The sequence below is a fragment of the Mesoplodon mirus genome, assembly GCF_964341445.2.
Source record: "Mesoplodon mirus genome assembly, chromosome: 2".
Taxonomy (NCBI): Eukaryota; Metazoa; Chordata; class Mammalia; order Artiodactyla; family Ziphiidae; genus Mesoplodon; species Mesoplodon mirus.
In genome coordinates, this window is record NC_138977.1 from 85922858 (window position 1) to 85950139 (window position 27282).

At 35.4% G+C, this 27282-nt stretch overlaps 1 protein-coding gene across 1 annotated transcript; it reads right to left on the reverse strand.

Moving 5' to 3' along the window:
* Positions 1 to 254: 254 nt before the first annotated feature.
* Positions 255 to 20718, reverse strand: YIPF7 (Yip1 domain family member 7; the record flags this gene model as incomplete). The annotated part of the gene is made up of 5 exons (XM_082604619.1): positions 255 to 417; positions 3278 to 3459; positions 7854 to 7999; positions 14708 to 14868; positions 20603 to 20718. 5 exons carry the CDS (start codon positions 20716 to 20718, stop codon positions 255 to 257), a joined length of 768 nt encoding a protein of 255 aa, XP_082460745.1.
* Positions 20719 to 27282: the final 6564 nt, after the last annotated feature.

Below are 27282 nucleotides of genomic sequence, written 5' to 3' on the forward strand. Positions count from 1 at the left end.
AGTACAACAGCTATATCCCTTTTTATTTTAAAGTATTTTAAATTGTTTTAATGTACTAACCAAAAAGCAAATCATCATTCAAACCAAACAGCCTATTAGAGCCCCATCCTTAAGTGCTGTTTTGTCTCTCTGCTTATTATTCTCTCAACAGCGATAAAACAGAACTCATATGACCAAATGTGAATGCCAATACATTTCCAGGATAACCTCAGTGACAAACAAATAGAATCCTGTAATGCCATTTCAAATAATCTTCAGAAAACTGTTAGGAGGGCAAAAAGTCCATAAAGTAAGGCGCAAGGGTAGGCAATGAGAAGCTGCTGCCCTTCCATGGCCAAGGCTGAAGTGAAAATTTTGGAGGCTGAGAGACTACACCAGCCAATGATGACCAGTGCCGACACAGTTCCAAAGGTGCCCCTAGAGCAAAGACAAAAGAGATGGTTATCTTACACCAGGAGAAAAAGAGGTTATTGAATCACAGCTGCCTCTGAAATGTCCTTGGTACAATATTTATAACCACTTTCTCAATTTGTAAAAGGAGAGTGAGGAACCATAGGAACTCAAAGGCCTCAGTTATTTAGAAAATTTTTGAGTCAAGTTCACCATTAGAAGCTAAATATTTTATAGGGTGGTAAAAACTCAGATTATTGGAAACAGAAGAATTGACCTGCTGTCACTCTCATGAGTCAACATTCAAATCCCAACTTCCGAAATTCTTTTACATAAACTATGTTTAGAGACTTCTTTTACAGCTACAGATTTCTTTTCCCCAATTTCTTCCTAAATTTACCCCCAGTATGAGCAGAAAAATGACTGGACTCACATTCCAGTGGGGTTCCTACTCCCCAGCGCTCCCAGGTCCATGTCCTGGGTTTTTGTCTGGGACAGCAAAGCCTGACACAGCTCAGGGAGGGAACAGATGCAGCAGTAAGGCACAGATGTGTGTGGCCTCCTACCTCATTGCTGAAGATCACTTTGGCAAATAAAGGTGTGGATTTCTATAATATCAAAATGGATTTGTTCAAACTGATATCTTCAAAAAGTAACTGTGGAGACAATCGATTCTTTAGGAAGAAATGGGAGTGAAGTGACTTAAAAAAATTGCAAAGTGAAATGGTCATTAGGTCAAGAGCTGCTAAGTACCAGCATATTGTTCTAGCTACTGTCAAACTATACTGCCTCACTTGATCCTGGTTGAATCTGAAATTGAGAATTGTGTTTATTATTTGTGAGAATGACAGAAATACCCTCTTTTAATAATTGAACCAAAGCAAAACAAGTGAAAGTGTACAGTATAGCTTATGCCTTAGATTACAAACAAACCAAAAATATTTTAAAACACTCTAGTAAATATTACATTTGTAGGTTTAGTTAATATCTATTAGAAATAAAATTTAGTGTGATTCAATTTACAGGTTTTGGTGAACAAAAATATGAGATTATATATGATTCATTTGAATGTTATAGTAATATGCCCAAAAAGGCAATTTCAGTTTAATGGTCTTAGGGATCAGGATCAGATAGCTTATTTGCCATTAATATAATTTAAAGGATTTCTAATTCACCCTTTACATTTCAGAATGAAAATCTAATGAAAAATGTCCAGACCTCTGATGATTCTCAAAATTCAAGAGTTGTAGTTTTTATTTTCTTTCCCTCATAATCTGGAGTCATTTAAGATACCCCAAAGCTAAACTTTGATGGAAATAATGTCTAAAACCTAGAAGTTTTAAATGGTTGATCATTATAGTATTCTTTGGCAAAAGCATCTGACAAAATGGAAGTTGTAAAACTGAACTCTGTAGTAACTTGTCAAACATCTGTAACAAACAACATAGTAAACAGAACAGCTTGCTAAGGAACATGATATACAAAAAGTGGAATTTTTCCATGGACAAGACTCAATAAATACACCTCTAACTCACATTGTACTTACACATTCAAAGTTTCCATTTTCTGTTGTATTCCTCTCTTTTAAGTGTTAAGCACTTGCTGGTAAAGTAAGAGTTTGCTCTGTTATTCTTGACTATTACTTTCAAAATGAAACCATATTAAAACAAAAAAAGCATTTCCATCTATGTCATTCTCAATAACGTTATGAAGAAAATATCTGAGATTATATCTAAACAAAAATATTAAAGTCTTTCTAAAATGTTTATCTGGCATTGGCAAATTCTGTATGTAATATCCTATCCAGTATAGTGTTGATAACCTAAAACTTGGATTATCCAAGAAAAAAAATGTGAATTGTGTCTCCTTTGGATGTGGAAGAATGAGCACTGATGGCAAATGTTTATTTCTAATTGGATTTGCAACATGGCAGGTGACAAAGGACTATGTAATTGCTTACTCTTCCCAGCCAAAGTGGTAGTGATATGCACTGCCCTGGGAAAGTGCCCGACAGAAGCATATCTACTGAATCCTCATTAATATTTTTGAATTGTAAATACTATCTGCCCAGGAAGTAAAAAAGAAAAAAAAATTGACTGAGCATATATGCTATAAAGTTCTCTAGCAGTAATATCCTCATTAGGGTTCCTGGGAATTCTGTACTGCAAGATGTCCAGCTGAGAAAGAACATTTGCTTCCCTCCTAGAAGGCAGGGTGCTTGGGAGCTGAAGCAATTTGTCAGTGTGCACCAGGCACTTACTCTTCTTAATTCAAACAAGTGAATTTTCTGTTGTTGGTTATATTACCCATGATGATAGTTCATACTGAAGAATGTGACAACTTACAAAGTGCCAATTTTAAAGATAACTTGGTTTAATTTATTTTTTAAATCATCGAAATAGGAACAACACCTGAGCCAAAACCGCCCTACTTTCCTGAATCTGTATGTAGCTTTTTTAAAATTAATTAATTAATTAATTTTATTTTTGGCTGTGTTGGGTCTTCGTTTCTGTGCGAGGGCTTTCTCTAGTTGTGGCAAGTGGGGTCCACTCTTCATCGCGGTGCGCGGGCCTCTCACTATCGCGGCCTCTCTTGATGCGGAGCACAGGCTCCAGACGCGCAGGCTCAGTAGTTGTGGCTCACGGGCCCAGTTGCTCTGTGGCATGTGGGATCTTCCCAGACCAGGGCTCGAACCCGTGTCCCCTGCATTGGCAGGCAGATTCTCAACCACTGCGCCACCAGGGAAGCCCCTGTATGTAGCTTTTAATAGCCAGTTTCCCCAATCCCACTACTAAAATGATCAGAAAGAAGCTAACTGTTGTACTGGTGTGGCAAACCCTAGCGATGATCATGCATGTGGGGTCAATTAGCACACAGAGACACTTACTGCAGTGAAAAGAAGATGGCACAGCTGGACAGGATGACCATGGGGATCAGGCAGTAACCCAGAACACTCGCCACGCAGCCATAGGACACCCCTGAAGAGCTCATCAAGTTTAGTAAGGCGTGAATCCCTAAGCAGCCAATGGCACTCGTGCCATACACGTAACCAAACTGGACTTTTCCTGCCTGAAACAACGGGAAGAAAATGGTTTGAACATAGAACAAACATCAAGAAGAAATCAGATTGTCAACAAAGCAGAGAGTATTTTCGAATCAATCAGCTCAATGCTGTTTATGTCATTGTAGTATAAGTCTCAAGTCTGGGAGTTCTGGAAAACATACTGCCTGTAATATGGATTCAGGTCATGAAAACAAACACCACCACCACCCCTCCTTGAACTATACATGAGATGGCACAAGCGTGCTTATATTTCCAGATTTATATTTTTTATCATAGATTGCCTACTGGGGTACTAGGCATAGGTAAGGATATATTTTTCTCCCCATATTTGTTGAACAATTAAATGAATGAATAAGTTAATGAAAACATTCCAATTTAGTCTTGGAGATTTGCAAAACATATTAGTAATATTAGCAAACATCTGTCAGATTTACTATGTTTGGTCCTATTCTAAAGATTTCACATATATTAATTTATTTAATCCACACAACATAATTAGTTGGTACCATGGTTGTACCCATTATACACATGAGGAAACTAGGTGCAGAGAGTTTAAGGAACTGGCCCAAGGTAAAATAATGGTAAGCGGTGGAGCTCAGCTTTGAATCCAGACAGTCCAGGTCTAAAATTTAAGTCTTTAACACCTGCAGGAGCTCTAACAAGTCATAAACAAGGGGACTTATTTAACCTTATTTAAGCCAGTATACCCCAAACTTATCTGACCCCAGAATCCTTTGTTTTCATAATGCCTATTACCAGCTTAACTGAACAGACTTTATGAAAAACTGATTTATATAAACCAACTGATAGCAAATCACAAAAGAGGTATTGTTAAAGGAAGTCAGTAGTGTTCAGGATAGACCACTGACCTGAGGATTCATCAAAATAGCCACCACCCACAGAGCACTAGAGACTTGTTCCTGAACCAGCACCGTTAAACTCATCCAGGGAAAGTCACAATCTACTACTGATTCAACAGAGGATATTTTAATGTTTGCTACCCGAGGATGCCAAAGCTCCAGTAAAGAATGCATGTCATTTATATATATATATATACATTAAACTGGTTAGAAATTCTAGATAAAGATTGAGGAGGCTGACTCCGGTTTTCATGGGAATTATTTGAAAACAACAAAGGATCTGGTAAGTTGATTCAGAGAGAGAGCTTTTTAGCTGTCCTTTTTTCTGCTCCATAGCTGTCCTTATGTCTTACAGAATAAAGAGATATTTATTTTGTAATTAATTAATGGAGAATATCATGACCATTTTAATGTTTAAAATTGCCCGGCTATTTTGAAATTTTCTTCCTCTGCAGTTGGGGAAGTTGATCACTGCTAAGTTCTTTCACAAAATGTCTCTGGGCTATGCTGCAGAATTCTCTGCTGCATTAGCCATAATAAGTCCTCCTGGCTACTTTGTGAAATAATGCCAATAATGCTAATGGGCATGCTAAAAGAAACACATCAGTTATGTACTACTCTATTGGGTGAGTTTGTTCCACTTGGAAAATAGTGACAATTTCAAATCACTTTCATGTATTAGAGAAACATTCTACTTAATATTTTAATTAGGTGGGATAATTCTGAGGTAGGAATAGTTGTAATGGTGAAACACAACTTCCTTGTACCCAAAGGACACATAGCTGGACCATGACCCTAACCAGTTTTGTGCATGGGGTAAATAGCAGGTGGATAAAACTAATTTGATAGTAAAATTGTCCTTTTCCATATCAGTTACTGACCTCTCTCCTTATCTCTTACCCTTGTTAGTTTATCCAATTTGAGGTACAATTCCATCTGGCAGGACCAGTCCCATTTTTTAAGTTGTTTCAAATTCTAACAAGGACTTGTAATTGAAAAGAAAAATAAATGTTCAATTTCTTTTTAAATTCAAAAATTTTTAGATCAGCCTTGTACCACCCTTATTACTACTTCTTTGCTTGAAATACTTCTTATTCTTCTGATTATGCTTTTATATTGGCTGTGCATGTTCCTTTTCCAGATCACACTCTTAGCTCTACTAGAAAAATTAAATGGAGCCATAGTTTTAAAACGCTTGTGTTCATGGTTTGGGGGGTGAAAATAATTTTAAGAGGAAGAATAAGTAAAATTAAATTTGTGTTGAGAGCTTGAAGCAGTTCTTTTCAGTTTGCTTCCTTCAACATGAAGAAAGTCCACTAAAAGGTGTTGTGCCTTATATAATTATAAATCATAAAAGTGATGAGTATGTGACTATGAATCTTACACCTCCAGATATAATGAACAGATTTGAATATTGTTTCTGGATTTAGTTTTGCTTTCTCTAGTACAATGCATATACCAGCCCATAAAATCATCTTTTACATTTTAATTTTAGATATCCAGGGTAGGGTTAACAGCCTCAAATGGACTCTGAGTTAAATTTGGCTTTATTAATATCCAGTGGAGTTTTTCAGTCCTTATTGTTCTACATGTATCAGAATCAATTCTGAAGTAACCACATCTAATTGTAAAGTTGAAGTGAAAATATTTGCCTAAAAGGTTTGAGAAAATATGCACTTTTACACATTCCCTAAAATTTCACAACTGAAATGAACCTTAAGAACCACTTATACAAACCTCTTTTTTGATCTTCAAAATGAAAAAAATGAAGGCCAAGAAATAGGAAAAAAAAAAAGTTTCAGGATCACACCTGGAGGCAAAGTTAGGGGCAGATCCAATTTTTCCACTTTCAGTTGAGTTCTTTGCCTGTATTACTTTGCACTTAAAACAAGAGAGAGGATATTTAAATAATTCCAACTAACATTATATACCCATAAAAGATCTTAATGGGATAAATGCTTTCCTTTAAGAGGTGGTAATAGTAATATTTTCTACAGAAAAGCAAACAGCTGTTATATTACAAATTACATGAAAAAGCAAGATGAGTTAATATATTAAATTGATTGTTTCTGACAATTTGATTAATTGGCATGGTCTTACTTAGCAGCTTAATCTAAGATTATCAAATTACTATGACAAAGACAGAAGGGACGTTAGAGACTAAATTAAAACTCTGGTTGATATAGTGTTAGATTATTTGAGTATTTGCATTTGTTGTAGTTCAAAGGAAGAAATAAGATGCTATAACTAAGTACTATTGTATTGGATAAATATGATGTGATTATTGACCACACTACTGCAGAAATTAGATTTCTATCAGAATTTCGATTAGTATTATGTAATTAATAATGAAAAGTGAAGACTCATTTTGTTGCAAATACATTTTACAGCTACTTTTGAGAAGTATAGCTGCATTAGGGAAGTGGATAGCTGTAAGAAAGGAAAGTGAAATGAGTAGTTATTTTAAGGACTTTTCTTAGAATCTTTAATTTCCTATATTACCTCTCTTGCCAAGTTTATCTCTTTGTGCCCTAATGAAACTGTACTTGTCAGATTGGCTTGACCATCTTGTTCATCCTCTGTTTTTAATGTATTGTCATTACCTCCTTAATACAAAATCATAGACCTTTCTCATTTCTTCTTTTTCTTCCCTTTTTTGGGTGGAGAAATCATTTTTCTAAACTATAAGCTAGAATACCTTCTAAACTTAACTTAGGTGGAAATGACTCTGAATATCATTACTCCCAGATTTAAAGAATGAAAGAGACCCATACACAAGACAAATGGAGATGTCAGGGGGAAAATTGCCTTCATAAAAAACAGAAAACTAAAATGATAGGGGAAATTATACAGGTTGAATAAACAAATCACTGCTTATCGTTGCAAGTCAATTTATTCATAATAGCCTAACCAGAAAAAAGGAGACTCATCTCATACCTAACAGAATATTTGAAATAGTCTAGAGATAGATACACCCCAGCAATGAAAATGATGAGTAAATAGAGGGGATTTGTCCAGTGTCACAACAGAAATCTCACAGAAAACAAAAAATAAAATTTCAGCCCTCTGTTTCCCAAATCCATGTGTTCCTCTAACTTTTTCAGATTGACAGTCTTTTCTAAACAACAAAAAAGACTTAATTACAAGAAAATCATTTATATGATTTCCTGCTTTGTTGAAAATCTGTCTTGGTGATTTGATTTTTGAAATTCTATTTACATTTACATTTTTTATCTGTTGTAATACATGATGGCAGTTTCTCTTTGTCATTATGGTTCCATTAAATATGTCTCTCTCACCAAAAAAATGTAGTTATGAATCAAACAATTTTCACTTCATAAAGTGATATATTTTCTTCCATATTTACGAAGACCTCTTCAAAAATGACATTTGAAAGGACATGCGTTAAAATCTGGTACTTGGCTGTGGTGTATGCAGAAGTAGAAATATAATGCTGTAAACATGAAACTTAGATAAACCAATGTTAGCTAAAAAAAAGAAGAAAAAAGGAATATGTAGTGCTTGCTGCTGTCCATTACCAGAAGTAGGGAAGCTCCTAGGACCCCACAGAACAGGATGGGCCCAGAGAGGTCTGTTTCATTCATAATGCTGCCATCTGCTGGCTTCAGTGGGTTTAACACTGTCAAGGTTTTTTGCCGTATGTGATCAAAATTAATTCCAAGTTCTAAAAAGAAGAAGGGGGAGGAGATAATATAAATATAGAAAAATAAACATGAGTAATATTCTTTAATTAAAGTTAACAAATATTATTAATTTACTTAGCACTTTAATCTGATTGTTATACCTTCATAGTTTAAAGTTCTACGTAATATATAGCAACCTTAAAACAAACAAAAAAAAGACTTTTTATTCCCACACAGTGAGCTGAAAGATATATTTTAGAGAAATAATTCTATCAAGAAAAAATTTCCCTGCCTTCTGGAGCAAATATAAGCTTAAAATGCAGCCAAAAATGAGGAAATTGACATTATACAGTAAAAACAAAATATAATGGTAGCTAACAAACCAAAAGTCCCATCTTAATGCCCATTGAGATATTTCTTTATCCTACATTTTCTATTGCTAACACTTCTGAAACTTGTCCTACCAAACATGCATAATTTTCAATTAACAGTGTTATCTAATCTAAAGACACTTAGCCTAGGTCTGGGATTTTATTTATACTCTGCCTGATGAGAAGAGCAATACCATGCTAACTGCCTGAAACTCCACAGAGGAGAAAAGGCAATGGCTCATTCAGCAAGTAAAAGCAATCATGGCATGCATACATATTTTAATAAGGTCAGTGTTCTGTGTTGTTGAGTCTGTGTATTCAGAGATTAAATTCTTGAGACAATTAACCTTTCCCTTTTATGAGTGGTGATGGTAGAATAAAATATCCAAAAGCAGTGGGGCTCAGTGTCCATGAGTCTAAACTCAATTAGTAATTTCTAATTATTTCTCCAATGTCTTGTTTTTCAAAGAGTTCTGACTGCCCCTTTACAGACCCCGCTGCTAGATTCTCCTCCTCTTATATCTTTTTCATTAAAAAAAACAAAACAAAAAACCCAGCCATTTGACATCCACTGAATATAGAAATAAATGCCATCACATCAGTTACTTTTCTCACCACTCCTATAAAGATAAACTTTAAGATGCATCTGGAATAGAAAAAAAAAGGACATTCACAAAGGAAAATATAACGTCACTACTTAGGAACCAGTAATCAAGCTGGTTACCCTCCTTCTCTCATTTTAAATTTGAATATGGGTGAGGTGGAGGTTAGGAAAAACTGGAGCTAAACTACTATAAAGTACATACATTTGAGCTAAAAAGAGTGGAATTCTTTTTAACTGAATATTTTTACTGAATTTTGCTATAAGCCCTACAAGATTTACATGTGTTGGTCTTACTGACATGCATTGAGGCTGGTACTGTTATTTTATTCCTACTTTGTGCATCAGATGGCTGAGGTTTGGAGTGATACGCTTTTCCAAAGTCACAGAGCCAGTAATAGAAAACTAAATAAATAAAATAGTCCAATTAAAAAATGGACAGAAGAACTGAACAGAAATTTTCCAAAGAAGACATACAAATGGCCAACAGGTACATGAAAATGTGCTTAACACCATTAATCATCAGGGAAATGCAAATCAAAACCACAATATCATCTCACACCTGTTAGAATGGCTAACATCAAAAAGACAAGAAATAAGTGTTGGCAAGGATGTGGAGAAAAGGGAACATTTGTGCATTCTTCGTGGGACTGTTTATTGGTGCAGCCAGTATGGAGAACAGTATGGGGGTTCCTCAAAATTTTTTTTAAAAATAGAACTACTGGGCTTCCCTGGCGGCACAGTGGTTGAGAGTCCGCCTGCTGATGCAGGGGACACGAGTTTGTGCCCCGGTCCAGTAAGATCCCACATGCCGTGGAGCGGCTCGCCTGTGAGCCATGACCGCTGAGCCTGCGCGTCCGGAGCCTGTGCTCCGCAACGGGAGAGACCACAACAGTGAGAGGCCCATGTACCGCAAAAAAAAAAAAAAAAATAAATAAATAAAAATAGAACTCCTGTATGATCCAGCCATGCCGCTTCTGGGAATATATCTGAAGGAAACAAAAGCAGGATATCAAAGAGATATCTGCACCTCTGTGTTGAAAGCAGCAACTGCCAAGACATGGAAACCACCGAAGTGTCCACTGATGGATGAATGTGTAAAAAAGTTGTGGTATATATATATATATATATATATATATATATATATATATATATATATATATATATAGGAATACTATTTAGTCATAAAAAACAAGGAAATCCTATCATTTGTGACAACATGAATGGCCGTTGAGAGCATTTTTCTAAGTGAAATAAACCAGACAGAGAAAGTCAAATACTGCATGGTATCACTTGTATGTGGAGTATAAAAAAATTTTCAGTCAAACTCATAGAGTCAGAGTAGAAAAATGGTTGCCAGGAGCTAGGGATAGGGTACAAAACAAGAGGGTACAAAAGAAAAAAAAGAACCCATGCTTTTAATCATATAGCTGTGGTCGAGTCAATGTGCATCTAATCTCATAAGGTTTGTATTTTTTTGAAGTGAGCCCAGTTCTCCCATGTGAAGGATTGTCTCCCTAAATCATTGGCACCTGCCATTCAACTTCCCTTCCCAGGATTTAGTAACCCTCTTTGGTCAGAGACAAGGTATAATTCAACTTCTTTTATAGTTGGGTATACCATCTAAACACCTTGCAAAGCTGACATTCTACACACAGAATACCAGATGAACTTTCAATGATCTCCATGACATAGAGGGAACTTGCTCTAACAGGGGCCTAGACATTTTTAGAAGGTCAGCCAGACATTGCCTGAACTGGGATAGAAAGTATATCTTTCACTCTTTTCACATCCAGGTTGATGATTGCTAGCCAACCCAAGCTTGAAAAGAAAAAATTTGAATTTAATTTGAATTAAATTAATACTGAACAAATCATTTACATTTCAACTTCCCTTTTTATTTTCACAGTGTATTTATATATTTCTTAATGAACATACACTTTGGAGAATATGAGTAGTTCACCAACTTAATAGGTTAGAATGACCAATGTGATTTTTCAAATAGCAGAAGATTTTAAAAATTGAGAAATGCTATAGTTTAAATTAATTTCACCTGAGGCTTATGTTGTCTTCAAACTTTATTTTCAATTTATATATTTACGTTAACAATATGTTTTCAGTATTTACCACAATAAAGTGGCCTTTAATTCAAAATACCTTTCTCCTCAAAAAGCATAATCATTATTCCGGAAGAAACCCAGATGAAAATGCTTTATGAGACATTATTACTGATATCAGACATTTATTTGATGGCATAATTAACTCTTGCACGTTTCAACATGGAGTCATGAAACAACGAATGAACATAAGACCTACTAAATATTTTCATAAGAAAAAATATTTTATGTGTTTTTTACCAAAATACATCTCCAGAATATTTTGTTTTCAAATTTATTATAAGGTATGCAAATGAGATACCTATTTATCAATTGTAGATACCCTAATATAACAACTTATTTTACAAGATAAAAAAAGATGAAACTGCTGTGAAATGTGAATGCAAAATTTATTGTTTGCTGTCATCTAGTGGTAGTAAAGTATACAATATATATGTTATAAAAATGAATTAATATCTTTGTTTACTATGCAAATTGTGGCATTGGCCTTTCAAATATAAACATCAGGCTATGCTACAAATGTAAACACCAAATATCACAGTAATTTTTCTAGTCTGGCAGATTTGAATTGACTATTATTCTTCAAAATGCATTTGTTAACATTGATTATACATGATCAAATAGCAAAGGTTATTATTCTTACATAAAACGAAACAAGTCTTTTAGACAACAAAATATTTAAGAAATAAATGAGTGCACTTTCAAATAGCATGTTTTTGTGCAAGGGATGTTAATTATTATAACTTCATAATTTTATAGGTTGTTTTGGTGTATGCTCAATAAAAACTAGCAAATGTCTTTTATCATCTTATCCTAGAAATCCTGCCTATGGTCTTTTTATATCTTTTAGACAGATGTGGGTTGAGGCTTTCATAAAGTCACCCAGCCTGAAGAACATATTGGATCAGAGTCTAGAAATTTCATAGACTCAAAATGCAAAATTATATCAGATACTCTCTCTTCTAATATACTATATATTTGGTGGGGATAATCACAAAGAGAAAACAAAACAATCTAGGAATTTCTCTGAGATGTAGTAGGAGGGGAAATCTAGTATATTCCCTATTTGAAATTTAAGAAGACATCATGGGAGAATGTATTTGAGTTTAGAATATCAGAATGGAGGCATCTGAGACAAGTAGAAAAGATTATTTTCAGTAAATGTTACAGGAAAAATTGATTAATCATTCAAGAAAAAAAAAAAACAAAGTTAAATTCTACTTCATGTACTGACCTAAAACAATTTTCAATGAATCAAAAATTTAAGTGAAAAACAAAAAGATAATTTAAAAATTTAAGAATCTACAAGAGGATATAAGCAGTATCTAGAGATGGAGAAATATATTCTAAACAAAAGAACAATTGGAAAGAAAAGTTACCAAGAAAAATATTGTGTAGTTAAAAACATAAACATGATTAATAAAATGACTATATGCCCTAATATCCCACAAACAAATTAGATGGCAAACACAACCTAGGAAAAAAAAAGCTTGAAATACATATTGCAGACAATAATTAATATCTTTACCATATAAATATCTCTATAGATGAAAAAGGAAAGGAAAAATCTTAAGATTCCAATAGGAAATCTGGCAAAGAACTTGAAAAACAGAAAGAAGTAAAAACATGTGAAACAATAAACATACGAAAAAACATATAAAACAGTCAATAAACATATGAAAAAATGTCTAACTTTTCTAGTAACCAAGAAATAAAAAGTATTATTTTTTGCCTTTTTGCCTATCAAATTAACAAAGACATTTCATATTCTACTATGGAGGTCTGTTGGCTCATTATTTTTCTAGATGAGCCTGACAGTATAAATGACTTTTGACCCAGTAATCCCAATGTTATAGTTCCATCCTAAAGACAGATTCTGTACAGGTCAAAGTTTTTACTATGATATTCACCAAAGCATTATTATTATTATTTATTTTTTTATTTTTTGCAGTACGTGGGCTTCTCACTGTTGTGGCCTCTCCCATTGCGGAGCACAGGCTCTGGACGCGCAGGCTCAGCAGCCATGGCTCACGGGCACAGCTGCTCCACGGCGTGTGGGATCTTCCCGGACCGTGGCACGAACCCATGACCCCTGCATCGGCAGGCGGACTCTCAATCACTGCGCCACCAGGGAAACCCCCAAAGCATTATTGATTATAAAGAATGACCTCTATGGTAGATTTAAATTATAGTACTTGTATATAGTAAAATATTATGAAGCCATTACATGTCATATTTTCAAATAACATTTAATGACTTTAAAGAATGCATGTATAGAAATGCTCATGATATAAAGTAACTTTAAAAAATGCAAAACTTTATACCCATAGTATGATCCAACTTTTATTTTTAAGTATTTACCAATATATTCATAGTCAAAGAAATATAGTATTTCATTTTTTAGTGTATATATATTCATAGAAAAACAGAATAAAGGATGGAAGAAATTACATCAAATTATTAATGACATCATGTCTCAGAGACAAAATTTTTGGTGATTTTTAAAATATTTTTATTCATATGTTTCTATATCTTCCAAATTTCTATTTTGAATATAGATTACTTTTATAATTAGTCAATTGATAGGTTTTTTTACATAGAGATGTTGGTGGAGTCAAGGAAAATTCTTGATGAGAATAGCTTATAACTTTCAGGTGTTAGATATCAGATGCAGAGGCAAATTAGAATGAATTGGTTAAGCGTAATTGATCCAAAAACTTAACTGGCTTCTAAAGAGCCAACAAATCGATTATATAAATCTCTGTGCTTTTCTGAACTGTTTAAATCTTTCCTCTTTTCTTAATTTTGAAGGCAAAGAGAGAAGAATGTTTTAATATCAGGTGGCTGGCTGTGTTCATAAGAAGCAAACAATGATCTTTTGATGTAAAATATTGGGAATTTTAGCCTATCCCTTTTCACTGGACTACATACAAAAGAGTTAGAGCAGTTAGCCTGTGAATATTTCTCCTTGGCTTCCAAATTTAAATCTCCTTGAACTTTAGTTTTCTAGCATCATGTTGACATTCCTTAACAACAAAAGCGGCAGATATAAATTGGCTGGATTAAAAAAAAAGCAATGGATGGAAGATGCCTGAAATCTTTGGAGGCCACCTTTAACTGCAAGGGTCCTCAGGTTTCCTTGCCACCAACAGTGCTATTTACTGGAATCATATTCCTTCCCACTTAGTCGTATCTATCTGAGATGTGTGGGCTCACATGAGCCAGGAAGGGAAAAAAAACTGTCTTTTCTCCATGACAACAAAAAAAGAATACTGAGAAACTACCCACATTTCTCCCAAGCAAACATAGCAGAAAATAGTAAGGTATGCTGGTGGTTACTTTGATATAATCACTCTGCCAAAAGATGTCTTCACTGTTGTCTAGATATGGTCAGGGAGTCCACATTCAAGAAACAGTGAAGAAACATTTAAAAACTGCAAGACTAGCACAGCGATAGCTCGTATCTACTTCCAATTGTCCCCACACATACAGGAGACAAACTCCCAAAGGTTTAAGTGTGTTGGTCTGGCAGACTCTTGTTTATATGTGGAATAATCACATAAAACACTGTGTGTGGCATGCTGACAGCACACATTAAGAGCTGATGATTGCTATTGTTCTTTGAGCTGTACACACATTAATAGCACTTCCTTAACTTATCTTCTAGTAAAGGAGGCTCTTCATCAAAACTGTCAATGTAAGAAGATGGTGAATAATAATCCTTGTTGGATGCTGGCTGAAAGAATTGTCCCGCATAACTTGATGACACGAGCATCTCTGGTGGGACGAAGGCAGGCTGAGTCTGCTCACTGGTTTGTTGTCTAGAAAAAGGAAAATACTGATATTTACACATCTAAGAAAGGGCTATTACGACAAATCAAGGAAGGAAACTACAATTTTCCTTTTATGATTTCTCCTAGTTTTTATGACTATTTACCCATGAAAGAATTAACTTGCTTGACGTTTAAATTTAATCAAAAAAAGAAAAAGTAACTAGTTGTGAGAAAACTCTCTAGAAGAATGATCCATATTGACCAACACATATTGATAATTTACAATGTGCTGGACACTCTCCTTCACGTTTTCTCATGTAATTAAAACTCTGCAAAGTAAAAACTGTAGTTTTAATCCCATCTTACAGAAAAAGAAATACAGGTTCATGGAGACTGAATGACTTGCTTGGTAACACACAATAACATTCAGGTGCTGGACTGTGAACTGAAACTGTCTGTCTGAGCAGTACCCTGATCCCTACACAATGCTGCTTTTTCACTGATTTTTAGGGACAATCACAAAACAGGACATTCTCTATAAATCTGTGGAGGCAGCAAGTAAAAAATCATAGTCATACTAAGTGAAGTCAGACAGAGAAAGACAAATATCATATGCTATTGCTTTTATGTAGAATCTAAAAAAAAAGATGCAAATGAACTTACTTACAAAACAGAAATAGACCCACAGACATAGAAAACAAACTTATAGTTACTAAAGGGGAAAGAGGGGGAGGGATAAATTAAGAGTTTGGAATTAACATAGACACACTACTATGTTTAAAATAGATAATCAACAAGAACCTACTGTATAGCACAGGGAACTATGCTCAATATCTTTTAGTAACCTATAATGGAAGAGAATGCAAAAGAAGAATATATGTATATATATATATACATAACTGAATCACTTTGCTGTACACCTGAAACTAACACAACATTGTAAATCAACTATATTTCAATAAAAATTTTTAAAAATCAAAATTTTAATAGTAGTCAATTCATAGGAAAAAAATAAACACATAAACTGACTGTTGTCCATCAAGGAGTAGACTTTTTAGCTCTGGCTATTCCCAGACAGTTATTGACAATAAAATTATATTTGAGAACCTGACTTAAAAGTCTTCCATAGCTGGCTTCACTGTCCGTCTTTTGAAATGTGCAATTTAGTTTTGTTGAAACACCATATTTCCTTGATTGTGCTTTTATTTGGTTTTTATTTCACCATTTGTGTGAGAAAGTTGGAAAACAATCTTAATAAATAACTTATTGCAGGAAGAGAAAGGAAGGAAGAAAAAAGGGCTCATCTATGAGGTTATTTGGTCATTTCAAATTGCTTTTACTGAAAGGAAAGGAAAGGGAAGGGAAGAGAAGGGAAGGAAAGGGAAGGGAAGGGAAAGGAAAGGAACATAAAAAGTGGTCCTTGATTTCTTTGATTGCAGAGCATCTTAATTATCTCTTTGAGAACGTAAATACTGAAATTTTGATGATTTCTAACTCAACACATTATTCCAAATTTCAATAAATTAGACCAGAATAAACACTGGACTCTGGCTGCTAGGATTTAAATATTACCTTTGTTAACAGGCATCTCCTATTCCTGTAAAAATCATTTCAAACAACTGTGAAGTGAGTGCAAAAGCCTCCTTTAGAACGACTGGCAACATTCTTGTCTGTATCTCCCTTCTTTTGCTGTCCAACTCTATGTATTATATTTCTGCCTGTAATGCTAGTCCCATCGTAGGATGTATCCTGAACCAAGTAGAGTGCTTAGCAAACAGGACTCCTGGAGTCTGACTGCCTTCAAATCCCAATTTTATAATCTTAGGCAAATCATTTCACATTCTGTGCCTCAGTTTCCTCATCTGTAATATGAAGACAATAATAGAACTCATAAGGTTATGATGAATTAAATTAGCTGAAATAAATAAAGCACTTAGGTTAGCGTGGGGCACACAAAAAGTGATCAATAAGCATTAGCTAAGTATCTGTATGCTCTTCTCTTCCCAAGACTGACACTGAAGCATTCTAGACACCTTCCTCACACCCTGGAACAGCATCTTCTCTATTTGCAAATAGTTGTCTCCCAGTCTGCCACTTCCTCAGAGAAAACAACATTAATAGGAAGCCAAGAGTTTGTATTCCTTCTGTGCTGATCATCTCTATAGCTTTTCCCATTTTGGTTTCCCTGGAACACCCAGACTGACAACATCCCACCCACCCTGTGTTTTCCTACAAGGAGAATCTCCACTACACCATGCCTGGCTTGGCTTTCCGTCTCTAAGCCATGAAGCAATGGCCACACCTGGTCCATATACAAACCCTCTGAATGTTCACTAATTCTTCAATATTCCCCTTTTCACCACCTATACATGGGGTTATACAGTTCCAACCAGCCTGAAGAGGCTTGTCTTTACCTAGATGATATTGTGTTAAGATACTGCGTGGCCTCCAGCTTGGGAAAAATATTTAACTGTTTCTGAGACAACAGGACTTAACATTCACCTTCCAATGTAAATACAGAAGATCACTGTTAGAAGACTCAGTTATACTTTCTGTGGTTTCAGAATTATGCTTGTTGCACAGAGTCAGTTTTCTGTCGCATCACATAATCAATAGGTACATATTTTATTAGAGGCTTTGTTTCTCCAAAACTATATGGACTTCCATCATGAGGGTCAATTGATGCTCCTTTCCTTTGTCAGTCTGATCACTGGGGGAATGGGCTTGTATGACATTCCCAGATCCTGGCTCAGCCAGCAGGTACACATAATGATGTGGCATTGACAGTGCCATTAACTATGCTTGAAGTACTAAAGGACTAGCAGGTCTAGAGATTCAGAAAAGCTGATGAGTCAGTATCTATCTGTTAAAGTCCTGCTAAAACATTCAAAGGGAGTTTTCCAGTTGTCGTCACCTTTCTGCAGAAACAGCTATTTCTTACTCTAAATAATTGGAATAGATTTCCCATTTCAAAAGTTGGGAGACTGCAGTGGGAAAATACAGCCTAGAAAACTGGCTGCAGTCATTGGAAATAATGCCTATCTGAATGACTAGATAGTTAAATTGTTTTTTTAATGAGAAAACTCCATATTGTTCATCCTAAAAGAAAACTTGTTTAAAAATATAAATATCTTCATTCATAATAAGCACATTCAACCAGCTTTCAGATCACCATGCCATTCATTGAGCATAACAAGTGTTTTAAAATGAGCTCTCATACTGAGGAGGAGGGAATGGTGCAGGGGACAGGGAGAGAGAGACTAATTGATTATAACTAGCTACTGGATTCTTATGTCTTTTGCCAGTATGATGAGCATCTTATTCTGATTTGGGGTACATTTTAATTGAACTATGCACTGTATGAATAAAAGATCAAGTTTCCGGAGTTATCTGAAGCACACTTGTAAATCACTGACCTGACTCCATGTTTTATGTACCTCATAAAAGTACCACAGCTAATATGCCCTTTTCTAATTCCTGAGACTTGCAGTGTGGGTTGGAATTCAAATGTTACCACATCCAAATCAGGACTTGGATTTAAATGCTAAGCATCTGAAGTAGGCCAGGCCATCAACCTGATGCAATATAATCATAACTTGCCCTCACTTGGTTATATTAATTTCCATCTCCTTGTCATCTTGATTTCTGGTCAACGTTGATATGTGCAATCAAATGGAGAAAGAAAATTGGGTGGGCTGGGGTGGGGGGAGAAGGCTGTGGTTTGAGTCCCTGCTTAAGGAGACAGCTTTGTCTCTCTCTTATTGGACTTTTCAGTTTCGTTTAGTCTGAAAATGTGGATTGCAGATGCCGCCCAGGTGTTTATTCCATCCGGAGAAGAGAAGGGAGAAAAGAAACAGCAGGCCACTGGATCCTTTCAATAAAACAGGAGCACAGAGCTGAAAAATCCTATTAGATAGCTTTCATGTGGATTATATATTTTGAGTTACCATCCTGTAATACCTTCATGCTCAAACTACTCCCTGGGCCATCATACACTTTTCTGTTTTTTCTCGACCTTCCAAACTGTAAATCATAAATGAAATAAAATTAAGTTCTTTTTCTGTTGTTGGATTCAGCAATGATTGAGCCAATTCTAGACAGCTTTATCCTTTTCCCCCATTTTTCTTATAAATATTTTAAACACATTTAATTTTCCTGGTGATAATATTCAGATAGATAGGTAGATAGAGGCATAGATTGCTTTACATTTTAAGAAGTTCTTATGGCAATTTGACTAATGCTAGACAACATAGACTAGGGGCATGAATGAGATAAAATTCCAGATATTTAATTTCTACAGTTTTAAAAACATTGGTTACCAATTCCTTTCCCTATGGCTTTAGAGCAGTGGTTCAGCGCAAGTAGTTAGGATGCAGCTTGTGAAAATGGCACCTATCTGCCTGTGTCTGCAGGAGTCACCAGCCCATAAAAACAATGTCCAAATTGTCTTGGCTGTAGTTGGAACAGAAGAGTCCCCACTGCCTGTTGTATTTATTCTGTTTTCAAGGTACTTACCTGTGTTCGAAAAATAAACTTCAAGAATTAATAAATTTGAAGTATTTCTTATGTGGTTATTTGCCCTAAACTTGTTGGAATGGCACAGTAACCACACATCCCAGTTTGCCTAAGATGATCCAGTTTATTCTTATTGTACCAACATTGTTATTAATAGCACACATTTTACTCTCAGAAATGTCTTGATTTTACAATAAATTATATGCCCCTTAGTCTAATCCAACAACCTTGGACTAGTAGCCTAACCCCATTTTTTACTAGCTGTGTGACCTTGGAAAAATTCCTTAATTTCTCTGTCCCTTCTCACAGTTCACTAATGTAAAAGAACATCTAAAGAAGCAACTGTGTAACCAAATGCATGTTTAAGTGACTTGGCAATGGTGTCCATTGCTTCTGCAAACTATGGTTATATGAAAAAATAACATATATATTATAATGGTTTTACTTTAACACACACTTTCCTGCACATTTTCACAATTGTTCTTCAGACAATTCTCACGAAGTAGGTATTATTAACATCCTTATTTCTCAGTTTAACACACTCAGTTGGGGAAGTTGTCTTTCCCAATGTGACAAAAAACAAATGCCAGAGCCAGATTAAACCAAATTCTTCTCATTCTAACTGCCCTATTTGGGGCACTAGTAGAAAGTAAATACTAAATTCTTAATCATTTTTTAATTTATTTTCAACTCAAGTTGAATTGTCAACTCAAATAACTAACACATTCTGAATTACATTTATCTCGATTTCAGTTAGGAATTGCCACACTGTATTATAATAGTATATTTAATTGTCCCCTTCTCCAACATAAATTTTTTAATTTTGTGTAGGAAAAGATTATGGATTTCATCTTTATCTTTGAGTTTATAGTGCCTTTCTTAATTTCTGACACACAAGCAGACACTCAGTAAATATTTATGAAGTTGAATAAAATCAGTTTCTTGAGCAGTGTCCTGGAAAGTATCAGGTAAAAGGAAAATGTTTTCTGTTTGTCCAGGGCCTTTATTCATGCTCTCTGTTAAGTGATGTTTTGAAAAGAGAAGACAAGTCTTTCACCTATGAATAGGCCTGAGGCGATCAAGGCCATTCATGGAAAACTGAATTCATTTCTCTGCCCTTTCCTAACATTTCTTCTTGGGCATTTTACTGAGATACAGTGGGGAGAGGTTTTGCTTCCCTCAAGGGAACCTCCCTACCTGAAACCCCCTGTCAAAATATTATGACTTCTTAAAATGAGAACATATTTTCTCAATGTCAAGTACTTACTTTCTAGATCCATAAAGATTTCCATAGGCATTAGAATCACTATAACTCTGCTCCTGATTTTCAATGTTATAATTAGATTGGTAAAAGTCAGAGTCAAATTGTCCCAAGTTTGACATCCTGAAAAATAAGAGTGAAAAATGTAGAAGTTTAGGAGTCAGTAAAAGTTCCTTTGAGGTATTTACGAGGATTAATAGATGCTGTGATCATGGCAGGATTCCTATTAGAGAACAAGGTAGTCTTTGAATGGGGTAAGGGTGTGGAAATGTATGCTGGAAGGTCATTTACAAAACCTATATCTTCAATTAACTTTTCTAAAGTTTTCACTCACTAGGACTGTGACTTTGACTAAATTGACTTTAACTGATCTGAAAAAAAAATTCTTCACCTAATACCTTATTCTCAGTAGTTTAAGAGAAAAAGTTTAAAAGTTTGTATACATCTAGAAAGTTTTCCCTTAAACAATGTTAGTTCCCCACTTTAAGAATATATATATAGAGAGATAGATATACATATATATACATATATATGTGTGTGTATCTATTTATATCTATATCTATAACTATCTATCTATCTATCTATCATCTATCTAACTATCTATCTATCTATCTATCTATCTATCTATCTATCTATATATCTTGTTGCAAGGCCAGAAAGCAAACAGCTAATAATAATAATATTTGTTTGATTTTCTCATAGAGCTTTAAAGTGTGCTAACAGCCTCACTTCTCCCCAAAACATAGACAAAACTCTAAAAAGTAATCTCCTAGTTCTACTTTATAATTCCTAAAAGGTGTTTGAAACATTTTCCTTTTCTCTTGCCCTGCCTGCTGCACTTAGGCTTATGCTAAGTCAGAGGGAGAAAGGCTCAATTCTGCTACAGGAACAGAGTCTATCTTTCCATACACTGTCTACAAAGTTTTTATTCACTTCTGGGAATGAAGAGGAGTGCATGATCTTGATATAGACCTAACGGCTTAGAATAGCAGAGGGAAAAAGAAAGACTTGACAGGAGGAAAAGGTGGGGAAAGAAAACAATAGCAAAGTGGGTAATAGTGTCTCTTTGGATGAAAATTAGAGAATGGAGTAAAGAATCTTTTCAACCTGACAGATATGGTTTTCAACTCAACATTTTAAACTTTATTTTTTCTTTGAAAAGCTTTCTATTTCAAAAGAATGAATTTAAAAATCACTAGCAGTAATCCATATAATTATAATAAATCTATGGGATACTACTTATAATAAACTTCAAATGAAACTGCATAAACAGCCTTAGCTCTAAGGGCCTCATTAATCAGAAATATTCAGGTAACAGTTGTCAAATATATCAAATTTTTTTCAGCTCAGTAAAAATACAGAAAGCTTTTCTAAAATTAGATTCATACATCTGATATAATAAGTCAAGATTTTTCATTAGTAATGTGTATAGAAGTAACTATGATTATATAAACTAAAATCAGGACTAGGAGAGTGTTAAATCTTTTAACAACTTATAATTTAAAGAATTTAAAGTTTAAGAGCAGAACTTTCTCAGTCCATGAAAATATGTTATTATAAAGCATAGAGAGTAATTTTACTGGAAAATACAGTAAGTTTTCAGAACATGCAAAGCTTAATGTCATATGACTATAGGTATTAAAGTCCTTACGTAACCCAGCTTCATATTTTGTTTAAATGCCAAATTTTTTAGAAGGATCAGACACATACCTTTATATTATTTTAGTCGAAAGATCCTCCAACAAATGTAGCTTTATTTGAGAATTTTTTAACAAATCAGCTCATGAAAAGATGACCTGCTGGCTATATATATAAGCTTCTAAATTTGTACTCTGACACTCTGAACAGATGCTACAGCCAAAAAAAAAACCTGCCAAAAGCCAAACACAGTATCTTGTAATACTTGTTAAAGTGTATAAACACAGTGAATGGTGTAGAGACAATTTGATAAAGTAAATGGTGGATTCAGTTTCCTTCTGTGACTAATATACCCTTAAACAATGATTTAAAGTCATTTATTTGAGGCAAACAATAAAGAGGGCTTAACACTCCTTCTGCTTTTTAGCCTATGAGAGTAATTCACCCTAGACAAGATTTCCTAATAATATGTAGTAAAAATCAATATATGGTACATGATCTTAACATGATGATCTTAGCAACAATCTGAAAATGAGTGTTATCAATTTTATCCAAATCTGAACCATTCAATTTATATAAACAATGTTTAGGAAGATTACCCATGATCTACCCCTGATATTTTTCCCTACTTCTTACTTCTCCATCACAGTTCCAAATGGATATACTAATGTGATCTAGGAGCACTCCTCATTTATAGGGCATGTTCTCTCTTATTTTTGACCCAATCTTGACCACTGAAATGCACGTATGATATTGTGACTTATAAGAAAAATATATATATGGTCATTCAGTTGACCAAAATACATTTCTCATATATATATTGGGTCTTTGCTCATGGTTCCTCACTCATAGCTCCCAAAACCCTTGGAATTTTCTAAGTGTTGAGAGTGACAAAGTTGTCTCGATATGTTAATGAGGTAATTTTGGGACATCACCTTAGGATGGGGGCTGGCTGCCAATGGAGCCAATAATGTGATTAGAGGGTTGGAACTGTCATTCCTATCTTAACCTCTGAGGAGGGACGAGGGTCTAGATGTTGAATCAGTTGCCAATGGCCAATGATTTAATCAATCATGACTATATAATGAAGCTTTCATAAGACCCCAAAAGGATGGTGTTTGGAGAGCTTCTGGATTGGTAAACATGTGGAGGTGCTGGGAGAGTGGCACCCTTGTGGAGAGGGCATGGAAACTCTGCACCCTTTTACCATACCTTGCCCTATGAATCTCTTCCATCTGGCTGTTCCTGAGTTATATTCTTTCAAAGTAAACTAATAGTCTAGTAAGTAAATTGTTTTCTCTGAGCTCTGGGAGCCACTCTTGCAAATAAATTGAATCCAAGGAGGAGATCATGGTAACCTCTGATTTATAGCCCATGGGTCAGAAGTACAGGTAACAACCTGGTCTAGCTACTGGTATCTGATGGGGGTGGGGGGGACATTCTGTTGGGACTGAACTCTTAACCTATGGAATCTGACGCTATCTCTAGGTAGATACTTTCAGATTGAGTTGAATTGTAAGACACACACCTGGTGTCCCAAGAATTTCTTGGTGCTGCATGGGAACCACCCCCCTGCAACATGTTGGAATTGGTACCACAAATAATTTAGCATCACATTAATTACCATCCCAGGAAACTGTCTGAATTGGTTCCCTTTACATCTGAAGTTTACTTCCAGGAGGTTTCTCCCTAGTTCTGACCCAGGTACCCTGGCTAATACTCCCAATACATATCTGGATCTGGTGGTTTTGTCCTTAATATCAACAACAGGGCTGGAGGTCAAGTTCCCCTGAGGTCTGCTTCTTGCTGACTTTCCTTTATAGAACGTGAGACTTCCCATGTATCCAGATCTCAGTAACTGAAATCTACTGTTCAAGGGTAGGTTATGTGGCATTTTGGAACTTTCAAACAGAGCCAACAACAGAATGGTAAAGTAAATTTTTCCACACTATTTTAAAACATTTGTAATTTGAATTTCTTTAATCATAGGTATCTTTTGCCAGGTCACCAGTCAGGTAATAATGAGTCATGCATTTTTTGAGGATCTATTGAATACCAGACTGTATTCTAGATGTTGTAATTACAGAAGTAGATGAACTAAATAGACCTGCATTTCAAGAGTTATATTTTAGCATCAATTCCACTATATCTACAATAAATAACAATGACTAGCCAGGTACTGTTCTATGAACTTAAGGTTTAAGTCATTTAAGTTTCACAACAACCTTATGAAGTATTATTATCCCATTTTACAGAAAAAGAAGTAGAGATTAAATAACTTGCCCAGGTGGAAGCTAGTTGGTGGAAAAGCCAGTGTTCGCAACCTGGTAGGCTGAGTCCAGAGTTCACAATTTATCCAAGACAATTTCATGAATTAATCAAAATCTATCAAGAAGTAATCATATACTATTAAGATGGAGAGTGAAAAGGGGAGAAAATTGAAGTGTTCAGTGAAGTCCTCTTAAGAAGGTCATTTGAATTGAGACCTGGTTGATGAGAAGAAGCCACTTGAAAGACTATGTGAAAAGGATATAAAGCAAATGCTCTGAGATGGCAAGGAATTGGCAGTTTGTAGCTTAGGGAAAAAGCCATGTGGCTGTGATTTTGAATCAAAGAAAAGTTGAAGGAGATGAGGTAACAGACGTAGGCAGAGGCCAGATCATAAAGGCCATGGTAAGGAGTCTAGATTTTATTATGATTGAAATAAGATGCCACTGCAGGTTTTTAAGCATAGGATGATATGATCAATCTTGTGCAGAAGGAGACTTGTTAGGAGGATGTTGTGTCAGTAACACATGCATGATATACAGGTGGCTTGGACTAGGGTAGCAGTGGAAGTGGGAGAACTGGTAGAAAAGTCTTGGCAGCTGAGGGAAGTGAAATGGAGCAGGACCCTATGGTCCTCCCCCCACCCCCTGTGTCCTGCCTGCTTTTTGTCTGTGGAAAAGCTTTAGCCAAAGAATAAATTTAATCAGAGAAGTGAGAAAATGCAGAAGCAAAGGAAAACAGTCAAAAGAGACCAAATAATAATAGTTTAGTCATTAAACATAGTCAAGGACCTCTAGTTCCTCCTCAAGGGCTGTAGATGATATGCTGAGCCATATCCTGTGAGCTGTCTTACAGATACTGAAACCCACACCAGGTGGAAGAAGTTAACTACATGATGACCAGATGGTAGCCATGACATAAGCTGCCACAATTCCAAGAATTGGCCTCAAAGAAATGAGAACAAACAGACCTTCACACTGAAGACTAACTGTACCTAAAGCAATCAAGATGACGCTGGTCTGACCACTGCATGACCAATTTCAAGATGGCTGTCAGAGCTGAGTGTGCTGTTTCTGCATGTAGCCTCTCCCTCTGATTGTCGGGGGTTGGGGGGGAATCGGCCTTTGGACGGGAGTCCCCCCTCCCCACCACCATGCCGGTTGCCGGCATCCAAAATAAAGCAAACTTTCCTTTCCATCAACCAGGTCTCTTTATTGGCTTTTGAGCAGCGAGCAGCAGGACTCCACTTTCAGTTACAGAAGGATGAATTGAAAGGGTCAGGACCAGAGCAGGTGCCGAAGTAAGGAAGAGAGTTCATTCCAGGGAAATGATGTGAAGTTGTGTGAACTGGGGAGGGTCCAGTGCAGGTGGAGAGGACTAAACAGGTACAAAAAATATGTGGAAAGAATATTTTATAGGGTTTAATTTCTATTGGATAAGAGGGAGAAGAGAGGGATAATTATTGAAGATGATTTCTAGAATCCTGACAACTTCCCCATCCTAGTGTATCAGCATTATGGAAAAAGGCCAAGTTGCTCTACGGTAGCCAAATTTAGATCATCATGCTTTCTATTCCTCCTTTCAAAGCTTTTTATGTGAGAACATAAGTCCCTCCCTGTAACAGCAAGGACTCAGAGTGCATTCTTTTTTCTGATGTACAAAGTCATTGAAAAGTTTGCCAAAGATAATATTTTCAATCTTAGTCCATTTAGTTAAATTTTAAACTTACTTTGTGGTTTTGTAATTTTCAACTTAGTTTTTCTTCATGAAAAACCAGCTTGATTAAATGAATTGCAGAAAAATGAGAAGCAAAAATGGCATATAAAAATGAAATTAATCTAAGCCTCAAGTGAACTGTAAGGCATGAAACATTGAAGACCAAATGACTTCATTCTCCTGACAAGTGCTTTAATGTTCCATTAATACATGCCAGAATACTTTGAAGCTACTCTTATATGTGTAACACTGTATATGTATAAAACATACATTTAAATATTTATTTCCATTAATGAATTACCCAATTGTTATAATGTATGTTGAAGGACAGAGTTGAAATTGATATTATAGTCAGCCTGATAAACTGATTAATTTAGCTCATCTACTTAAATAATTATTTCTGGGTTCTGAATGATCAAAAAGACTGGATAATATGAATAAGGATTCTCACCCGATGTAAAGAGCACCATGTTCTACTCACAGCCACTTTCCTTTCCTTTCCCTTTCTCCTTCCCGCCATCCTTTTCTCCCTTTTCTCTGTCCTCTCTCTAAACTCTCTTCTGGGGTGATCTCATCCATTACCCTGGCTTTATAGACCATCTATATAGAGAGAGTTCCTGAAGTCACATATGTAGCCCTCATATTTTTTCTCAGCTCCAAACTATTTATATCATATAGACAATTCAAACGACATAATCCAAACTGATTTTTTTTTTAATCTCTACCTTCCCCAACCCAACTCTCTCTTCTCCTCAGGAGATGGCAATACAAACCACTCATTCAAATCAGAAATCATCTAATCCTTCAGTGAATTGTATTGATTCTATCTGTAAAATATATCTCCCACTAACTCTCTCCATCTCAACTGCTGTCACCCTGGTGTTTGCATCTGCGTTCTCCCACTTAGACTTTTGTTTGTAACTATTCAATAAAGTGAAATACTCCTTTTAAAGTAGCAGATCCAGTAGGTGGTCATACAAGTGTATGTAATAAAGACTGTAAAAATCATACCATTAATGGACAATGACTTGCCAAATCAGGAAAAAGTTTCTTTTGTGGTTGCT